General features: G+C 45.4%; 1 protein-coding gene across 3 annotated transcripts in view; it reads right to left on the bottom strand.

Annotated features, from left to right (window-relative positions):
- Positions 1–588: 588 nt before the first annotated feature.
- The window catches only part of CORO1C (coronin 1C), a 172,963-nt gene continuing 163,358 nt past the window's right edge, over positions 589–10,193 (bottom strand). For all 3 annotated transcript variants that reach the window (XM_063913270.1, XM_063913271.1, XM_063913272.1), the window contains 3 exons: positions 8,759–8,816; positions 7,281–7,526; positions 589–1,417 (listed from right to left, as the gene is read on the bottom strand). In XM_063913270.1, coding sequence (XP_063769340.1) covers positions 1,280–1,417; positions 7,281–7,526; positions 8,759–8,816 — 442 coding nt within the window. In that variant the 3' untranslated portion in view covers positions 589–1,279. The remainder of the gene's footprint in view (positions 1,418–7,280; positions 7,527–8,758; positions 8,817–10,193) is intronic.

Raw genomic sequence — 10,193 nt, 5'->3', positions numbered from 1 at the left:
GAGCTCAGGAGAGCCCCTAGTGTGCATCCAGCTCAGCCGGGCACAGAAATCTATCTGGGGCTTGGAGGAGGGTCATAGGGGGAGGAGCCAGTGCACACCAGATAGACCTAAATCTTTCTTTAGATGTGCCCAGTCTCCTGCGGAGCAGTCTATTCCCCATGGTCCTTACGGAGTCCCCAGCATCCACTAGGACGTCAGAGAAATAGGATTTTAACTTCCGATTTAAAAATATGCGCATCCCCCACCAATATAAAAACGTAACCACCATGGTACTGACGGCTTAGTACAAAAGTGAGAAGGAAGGACTATCAGACTGTGTGGGCTGAATATTAGTGCCTCCTGTAGTACTATTTTACATTCCCCCTAAAAAATAATTCAGACTGGGTTCTACACACAATATATTTAAAACCAAAGAAACCCCAAATTGCAGATTTGGCTTCCTAGATGTACAGTAGCTGTAATACTAAAATGCAGTAAATGTGTTTGTTTGTTTGTTTTTTTAGCTGTTCCCAAATTTAAGGAACACTTTCAACTTCTGTCATCTGCTGCTTGCACAGTCGCTGAGGGCAAAATAAACTTTACTGCACACAATAGCAAAAAAGATTTATATAAAATTCATGAAGCTTTTATGGGTAATTTCTTGCGATTCCAGACAGTAACACAGTGCTTCCTCCGTTACATTAAAAATAAAAAATACTATACGATGCATGGTCCCAATATTTTAACAAGGTCTTTTTGGCAAAAAATAAAATAGAAAAAAATTAAACATAATAAAAAATAAAAATATAAGAGTGGCATTGGTCCATCCATATATCCCCCTCCCTCTGCACCCAGAGAAATGAGATCAGAATCAGAAATTTAAAATAAAAAATAAAAAGTTATACTGATCTTGGAAACAGAAAAATATTGTCATGTAACACTTGAAAGGTGAGGGTAAAATTCTTGGCTTTTTAATTAAGAAGTCTGTCTTTTAACCATAGGCTTCATTTAAATCCTGTCTCCCTTTGGATTGAGGTCCACATGAAGGGGTTAGGTATCAACATGTCACACTTCAGAAGTTAAAGTTACTGGCAGCTAACTAAACTCCCAAAATGATACAAAAGGGTCTTGAATGGAGGCACCAGGTGGAAGGGGTAGGTGGAATGTCTCTGTGTTTAATTGGGAATGGTGGTTACAGTCTGTGCTGGAATGCTGATCAATGCTCGGGCCCGGAGGATAGTGAGGGGTGGAATGTGATCTGGCAGTGGGCACCTCCAGCTTGGATACGAATTTGCTTTGCTCAGTCTTCAGACTCATCATTGTTGGTGAGATTGGCGAGTAGTTCTTCTAGTTTGGAGATTCTGTCACCCTGGGTTCGGATGAGGTCTTTCATTGAACGCAGTTCCTTCATCACCTCGTCCAGCTTGCAGTCACTGGCCTGCAAACAGCCAATAAAGAGAAGTTAAGATTAGAAACACTACTCAACATTCTGCAGAGTAAACTCTTAGGAGTAAAAACAAAGACCACAAGAGGTCACCATAGTTGCTGAAAATAAGAATTTACTTACCGATAATTCTATTTCTCGGAGTCCGTAGTGGATGCTGGGGTTCCTGAAAGGACCATGGGGAATAGCGGCTCCGCAGGAGACAGGGCACAAAAGTAAAGCTTTTACAGGTCAGGTGGTGTGTACTGGCTCCTCCCCCTATGACCCTCCTCCAGACTCCAGTTAGGTACTGTGCCCGGACGAGCGTACACAATAAGGGAGGATTTTGAATCCCGGGTAAGACTCATACCAGCCACACCAATCACACCGTACAACTTGTGATCTAAACCCAGTTAACAGTATGATAACAGAGGAGCCTCTGAAAGATGGCTTCCTAAACAATAACCCGAATTAGTTAACAATAACTATGTACAAGTATTGCAGATAATCCGCACTTGGGATGGGCGCCCAGCATCCACTACGGACTCCGAGAAATAGAATTATCGGTAAGTAAATTCTTATTTTCTCTATCGTCCTAAGTGGATGCTGGGGTTCCTGAAAGGACCATGGGGATTATACCAAAGCTCCCAAACGGGCGGGAGAGTGCGGATGACTCTGCAGCACCGAATGAGAGAACTCCAGGTCCTCCTTTGCCAGGGTATCAAATTTGTAAAAATTTACAAACGTGTTCTCCCCTGACCACGTAGCTGCTCGGCAGAGTTGTAATGCCGAGACCCCTCGGGCAGGCGCCCAAGATGAGCCCACCTTCCTTGCGGAATGGGCCTTAACAGATTTAGGCTGTGGCAGGCCTGCCACAGAATGTACAAGTTGAATTTTGTTACAAATCCAACGAGCAATCGACTGCTTAGAAGCAGGTGCACCCAACTTGTTGGGTGCATACAGTATAAACAGCGAGTCAGATTTTCTGACTCCAGCCGTCCTTTAAATGTATATTTTTAAGGCTCTGACAACGTCCAACAACTTGGAGTCCTTCAAGTCGTCTGTAGCCGCAGGCACTACAATAGGCTGGTTCAGGTGAAACGCTGATACCACCTTAGGGAGAAAATGCGGACGCGTCCGCCGCTCTGCCCTATGTCGAATGGAAAATTAAATAAGGGCTTTTATAAAACAAAGCCGCCAGTTCAGATACTCTCCCGGCCGAAGCCAGGGCCAGTAACATAGTCACTTTCCATGTGAGATATTTCAAATCCACATTCTTTAGTGGTTCAAACCAATTGGATTTGAGGAAATCTAAAACTACATTTAGATCCCACGGTGCCACCTTAGGCACCACAGGAGGCTGTATATGCAGTACTCCTTTGATAAAAATCTGGACCTCAGGGACTGAGGCCAATTCTTTTTGGAAGAATATTGATAGGGCCGAAATTTGAACCTTAATAGATCCCAATTTGAGACCCATAGACAATCCTGATTGCAGGAAATGTAGGAAAACGACCCAGTTGAAATTCCTCCATCGGAGCACTCCGCTGCTCGCACCACGCAACATATTTTCGCCAAATACGGCGATAATGCTTCGCGGTGACTTCCTTCCTTGCCTTTATCAAGGTAGGAATGACTTCTTCCGGAATGCCTTTTCCTTTTAGGATCTGGCATTCAAACGCCATGCCGTCAAACGCAGCCGCGGTAAGTCTTGAAAAAGACAAGGACCCTGCTGAAGCAGGTCCCTTCTCAGAAGTAGAGGCCACGGATCGTCCGTGACCATCTCTTGAAGTTCCGGGTACCAAGTCCTTCTTGGCCAATCCGGAGCCACTAGTCTTACTCCTCTTTGCCGTATAATCCTCAATACCTTTGGTATGAGAGGCAGAGGAGGAAACACATATACCGACTGGTACACCCAAGGTGTTACCAGCGCGTCCACAGCTATTGCCTGCGGATCTCTTGACCTGGCGCAATATCTGTCCAGTGTTTTGTTGAGGCGAGACGCCATCATGTCCACCATTGGTTTTACCCAACGGTTTAATAGCATGTGGAAAACTTCTGGATGAAGTCCCCACTCTCCCGGGTGAAGGTCGTGTCTGCTGAGGAAGTCTGCTTCCCAGTTGTCCACGCCCGGGATGAATACTGCTGACAGTGCTATCACGTGATTCTCCGCCCAGCGAAGGATCCTGGCAGCTTCTGCCATTGCCCTCCTGCTTCTTGTGCCGCCCTGTCTGTTTACATGGGCGACTGCCGTGATGTTGTCCGACTGGATCAACACCGGTCTTCCTTGAAGCAGAGGTTCCGCCTGGCTTAGAGCATTGTAGATTGCTCTTAGTTCCAGAATGCTTATGTGAAGAGACTTTTTCAGGCTCGACCACACTCCCTGGAAATTTCTTCCCTGTGTGACTGCTCCCCAGCCTCTCAGGCTGGCATCCGTGGTCACCAGGATCCAATCCTGCATGCCGAATCTGCGGCCCTCCAATAGATGAGCCTCCTGCAACCACCACAGAAGGGATACCCTTGTCCTCGGCGACAGGGTTATCCGCAGGTGCATCTGAAGATGCGACCCTGACCATTTGTCCAACAGATCCCTTTGCATGGAATCTGCCGAAAGGGATTGCTTCGTAAGAAGCTACCATTTTTTCCCAGGACTCTTGTGCATTGATGTACAGACACCTTTCCTGGTTTTAGGAGGTTCCTGACCAGGTCAGATAACTCCTTGGCTTTTTCTTCGGGAAGAAAAACCTTTTTCTGAACTGTGTCCAGAATCATCCCCAGGAACAGCAGACGAGTTGTCGGCATTAATTGGGATTTTGGAATATTCAGAATCCATCCGTGCTGCTTTAGCACCTCTTGAGATAGTGCTAAACCCATCTCTAGCTGTTCTCTGGACCTTGCCCTTATTAGGAGATCGTCCAAGTATGGGATAATTAATACGCCTTTTCTTCGAAGAAGAAATATTATCTCGGCCATTACCTTTGTAAAGACCCGAGGTGCCGTGGACAAACCAAACGGCAGCGTCTGAAACTGATAGTGACAGTTTTGTACAACGAACCTGAGGTACCCCTGGTGTGAGGGGTAATTGGAACGTGGAGATACGCATCCTTGATGTCCAAGGATACCATAAAGTCCCCTTCTTCCAGGTTCGCTATCACTGCTCTGAGTGACTCCATCTTGAACTTGAACTTCTTTATGTACAGGTTCAAGGACTTCAGATTTAGAATAGGCCTTACCGAGCCATCCGGCTTCGGTACCACAAAAAGAGTGGAATAATACCCCTTCCCTTGTTGTAGAAGAGGTACCTTGACTATCACCTGCTGAGAATACAGCTTGTGAATGGCTTCCAAAACCGTCTCCCTTTCTGAGGGGGACGTTGGTAAAGCAGACTTCAGGAAACGGCGAGGTGGCTCTGTCTCTAATTTCAACCTGTACCCCTGAGATATTATCTGCAGGATCCAGGGATTTACCTGCGAGTGAGCCCACTGCGCGCTGTAATTCTTGAGACGACCGCCTACCGCCCCCGAGTCCGCTTGCGAAGCCCCAGCGTCATGCTGAGGCTTTTGTAGAAGCCGGGGAGGGCTTCTGTTCCTGGGAAGGAGCTGCCTGTTGCTGTCTCTTCCCTCGTCCTCTGCCTCGTGGCAGATATGAATAGCCCTTTGCTCTCTTATTTTTAAAGGAACGAAAGGGCTGCGGTTGAAAGGTCGGTGCCTTTTTCTGTTGGGGAGTGACTTGAGGTAGAAAGGTGGATTTCCCGGCCGTAGCCGTGGCCACCAAATCCGATAGACCGACCCCAAATAACTCCTCTACGCATCGCCTGTCCACTGTCGTGTCCATAAAGCTCTTCTGGCCGAAATGGACATAGCACTTACCCGTGATGCCAGTGTGCAGATATCTCCCTGTGCATCACGCATATAAAGAAATGCATCCTTTATTTGTTCTAACGACAGTAAAATATTGTCCCTGTCCAGGGTATCAATATTTTCGATCAGGGACTCTGACCAAACTACCCCAGCACTGCACATCCAGGCAGTCGCAATAGCTGGTCGTAGTATAACACCTGCATGTGTGTATATACCTTTTTGGATATTTTCCATCCTCCTATCTGATGGATCTTTAAGTGCGGCCGTCTCAGGAGAGGGTAACGCCACTTGTTTTGATAAGCGTGTTAGCGCTTTGTCCACCCTAGGAGGTGTTTCCCAGCGCTCCCTAACCTCTGGCGGGAAAGGGTATAAAGCCAATAACTTCTTTGAAATTAGCAGTTTTTTATCGGGGCACCCCACGCTTCATCACACACGTCATTTAATTCTTCTGATTCGGTAAAAACTACTGGTAGTTTTTTCACACCCCACATAATACCCTGTTTAGTGGTACCTGTAGTATCAGCTAAATGTAACATCTCCTTTATTGCCAAAATCATATAACGTGTGGCCCTACTGGAAAATACGGTTGATTCGTCACCTTCACCACCGGAATCAGTGCCTGTGTCTGGGTCTGTGTCGACCGACTGAGGCAAGGGGCGTTTTACAGCCCCTGACGGTGTTTGAGGCGCCTGGACAGGCACTAATTGAGTGTCCGGCCGCCTCATGTCGGCAAACGACTGCTTAAGCGAGTTGACGCTATCCCGTAATTCCACAAATAAAGGCATCCATTCTGGTGTCGACCCCCTAGGAGGTGACATCCTCATATTTGGCAATTGCTCCGCCTCCACACCAATAACGTCCTCATACATGTCGACACACACGTACCGACACACAGCAGACACACAGGGAATGCTCTATACGAAGACAGGACCCACTAGCCCTTTGGGGAGACAGAGGGAGAGTCAGCCAGCACACACCAAAAAGCGCTATATATGACAGGGATAGCCTTATGATTAAGTGCTCCCTTATAGCTGCTTTTATATTAATATATATTGCCATTTATTTTGCCCCCCCTCTCTGTTATACCCTGTTTCTGTAGTGCAGTGCAGGGGAGAGACCTGGGAGCCTTCCTGACCAGCGGAGCTGTGACAGAAAATGGCGCCGTGTGCTGAGGAGATAGGCCCCGCCCCTTTTTCGGCGGGCTCGTCTCCCGCTATTTAGTACATTTAGGCAGGGGTAAATATCTCCATATAGCCTCTGGGGCTATATGTGAGGTATTTTTAGCCTTTTTAAAGGTTTTCATTTGCCTCCCAGGGCGCCCCCCCCCCCAGCGCCCTGCACCCTCAGTGACTGCCGTGTGAAGTGTGCTGAGAGGAAAATGGCGCACAGCTGCAGTGCTGTGCGCTACCTTAAGAAGACTGCAGGAGTCTTCAGCCGCCGATTCTGGACCTCTTCTTGCTTCAGCATCTGTGAGGGGGCCGGCGGCGTGGCTCCGGTGACCATCCAGGCTGTACCTGTGATCGTCCCTCTGGAGCTTCATGTCCAGTAGCCAAGAAGCCAATCCATCCTGCACGCAGGTGAGTTCACTTCTTCTCCCCTCTGTCCCTCGTTGCAGTGATCCTGTTGCCAGCAGGAATCACTGTAAAATAAAAAACCTAAGCTAAACTCTCTAAGCAGCTCTTTATGAGAGCCACCTAGAATTGCACCCTTCTCGGCCGGGCACAAAAATCTAACTGGGGTCTGGAGGAGGGTCATAGGGGGAGGAGCCAGTACACACCACCTGACCTGTAAAAGCTTTACTTTTGTGCCCTGTCTCCTGCGGAGCCGCTATTCCCCATGGTCCTTTCAGGAACCCCAGCATCCACTTAGGACGATAGAGAAATTATGTTTCAAAATCCCAGACACTAGTTGAACAAAACCTCCTGACTGCTTCACAATGCGTTGTAAATTCTATATATTTGAAATTAGTCCCAGTAAAACCATATTATGCTACCATGTCAAACCCTTTATTTACTCACAGGATTTGAAGCTTCGGATGGCTTTTTGGGGGTGCTGGCTTGATCAGACTTCTTTAGTGCAGCTGGTTTACTTCCCAAAATATTCTTCTTCACCACATTAAGGTCACGGTTCTTACTGGGCATGTACCCATGCTTCAATGATATCAAAATAGGGTCTGCATTTTTACCATCAAACCAGTCTTCAGCTTCAATAGGAGCATCTGGGCCAGCAGTATCTGGATACAGGTCATCTTGAAAGAGATCAGACTGAAAGACAAGATCATAAAATGAAAGAAAGAAAACTTAATCAGCAAGGACCTACTCTGTTTCAGAGCTTCTGCTTCAGAGGAGAGTCTGTGAAATCCAACCCAACTAAGAGAGACTTTTGCTAACTAAAGTTACTGATCAAGACCTACACCAAAGAATCACTCATAATTCAACAAGACATTAATACATCAAGGAATAAAACAATGAATTAAATAAAAGTGAAGCCTATAACCTCTGGAGATTAAGAACCAGTTCTTTTATCAAATTTTACCTATTCCCTAAGATTACAGCCATTAGTCTAGGACCTGGACATATTCTGCTAGATGAGGAAGGAATGTGTGGTATCATTTGTACGCAAAAAGATGTTTATATTTTAATTTCAAACATCCAATGCACTAAATAGGGAGCTTAGATTGTATTTAATTTGAATAAACTGTTTTATACAATAATCTTACACAGGACACATCCAGCCACAAATAAAAATTAAATCACAGCAAAAGACAAAGCAGAGGTCTTAATACCTAAATGGGCACATTACTGTTATTACGGAGAAGTCTCTTATGGTAACTGTACAAGCATGAGAGGGCAAATGCATTCACAAGAATTGTATTGTGTGGATAAGGTGTTACAACATGCAGTATCAGTCTGCTACAGAAGTTACTGAATCCTACAAGCAGGGCTGACATCCGAAATTGTGGGGGCCTGGGACCAACAATATAGACAATACCCCTCCCCCAAAGGGAAAAACATTGCACAAGAATAAAAACACACAATGGGGCCAACTCAATTGTGGCTCGTGCCACCTGCTGGCCGTCTATAGTAAAGTGCATCTATCGGAGCTATTTGTTTCTCCAATAGATGGCCATTAGCCGCCGCAGTCACATTTTTTGCATGCAGCCTCTGGCGAGAAATAAAATGTGTTAAATCCATAGTTTGAGTGCCCACTGAAGCGCTTTAGACAGGTTTAGCCACTTTGTGCAGCTAAACGCGGAGCGATAAGGCATCTTAACTGGCAACAGCCATCTGATCGGAGCAACAATTGAATAGCGCATAAAGATGCCCATTGCTAAAAACACCCAGCAGGGGGTGCAGAGAATAACCGAACTGGACCCCTGATTCAATGATAGCCCTCACAAACAAAAAAAAACAACCTGACACTGATTCATTTTAATTTATTTCTACTTTCTTGGCACCTGTGTGACTTTCTAAGAGCATGGTTCTCCTTTACTTACCTTTCTGGGCACAGTCATGATAATTGGCTCACATTTCCTCTCGTGCAGTTTGTAGAACCTCAGGGAAGAGAAAAGGATTGTAAATTATTGGTCCATGCTCATGAATTTCTTGCTTATTAAAAAAAAAAAAAAAGACACCAAAAATTGTCTGATATAGGGGCAGATGAATTAAGCCTGGAGAAGTGATAAAGCAGTGATAAAGTACAAGGCGACAACACACCAACCAATCAGCTCCAATATGTAAATGAACAGTTAGGAGTTGATTGGCTAATGCATTATCACCTTCCACTTATCACTGCTTTATCACTTCTCCAGGCTTAATACATCTGCCCCAGAGTCTTATTGAGAAAAAGCATGGGTATATCAGAAGTCACCAAAGCGTCACATGACCATATAAAGGGAAAAGTAATTAGGCTGCTAGTGTTCATTCTAGCACTCTGCACCTGTCACAACCCGTGCAGTTGCTCTTTTCTGCCTGGGGTGTTACTCTCTGCTCTGGTGCTTCTAGCACACTTTGGTCTGCATATTGCTGGACACCCCAGACAAGAAAGAGGAACTGCATGGTTTGTGATAGATGCAGGGTACCAAAAGGAACACTAGGCAGTTTCTATCTGGCATAATGCACTCACCAACAAAGATACAAGATATTAGAAATTACAGGCCAAAATCCATGGTAACCTCAAATATCCTTATGCTCTACAGTAAGGAGCACGCTATTCCATACATCCGTTTTCTTAATGAAAAAACTGATCACCTAACTATATACAGATATTTACAGGTGTTTAGGAGAGCAGTTGTAATATGTCTAATTAGTAAACTTTTTTTTTTTAATTCTCTTACAAAGAAAGGAAAAAGTTAATTACTTTATTGTATATCCTTGAACAAAGTGTAACCACGTTCTTTGTAAGACAAGCCTCTATACATTTGAGGCGGCAATAGATAGCTACTGAATATTAATGAGGCACCTAGCACCTGTGCAGTCACATGCTGACTATCATATAACAGTACTTATATAAACAAACATGCTGGTCATATAATACAGATTTAAAGGAAATCTGTAACAGCATGGCATAAGCAGGCCAAAATGCAAATCTTACGTCACTACAAGTAGGATCTGCACTATAACTGGGTGCACAAATTGGGCATATCACTCACTGTGTATGACAGATTAGCGGGTGCCCACGGTCACTAGCAATGTCGCCCCATCGGCACTTTTGCATGTTCGCGACCTAGTATACATAAATGAAGGATGGAGCAATATGTCGCCCCGTCCTTCATTGCTCGTTCTGGTGGGTACCCAGAATCCAATACGTTGGTCCGCCGGGTCGAAATATCTGTTGGGTCCACATTGCATACTGTGTATCCAGCTTAAGAGGAAGAATTTGAAGTGCTATCAAGTATCGGTTTTAGGCTATAGCATTCTGCAAATTCCCAC

This window comes from Pseudophryne corroboree, chromosome 1 (assembly GCF_028390025.1).
Source record: "Pseudophryne corroboree isolate aPseCor3 chromosome 1, aPseCor3.hap2, whole genome shotgun sequence".
Classification (NCBI taxonomy): Eukaryota; Metazoa; Chordata; class Amphibia; order Anura; family Myobatrachidae; genus Pseudophryne; species Pseudophryne corroboree.
The sequence above is the reverse complement of the archived record's forward strand: the minus strand, read 5'-3'. Positions and strand labels throughout refer to the sequence as shown.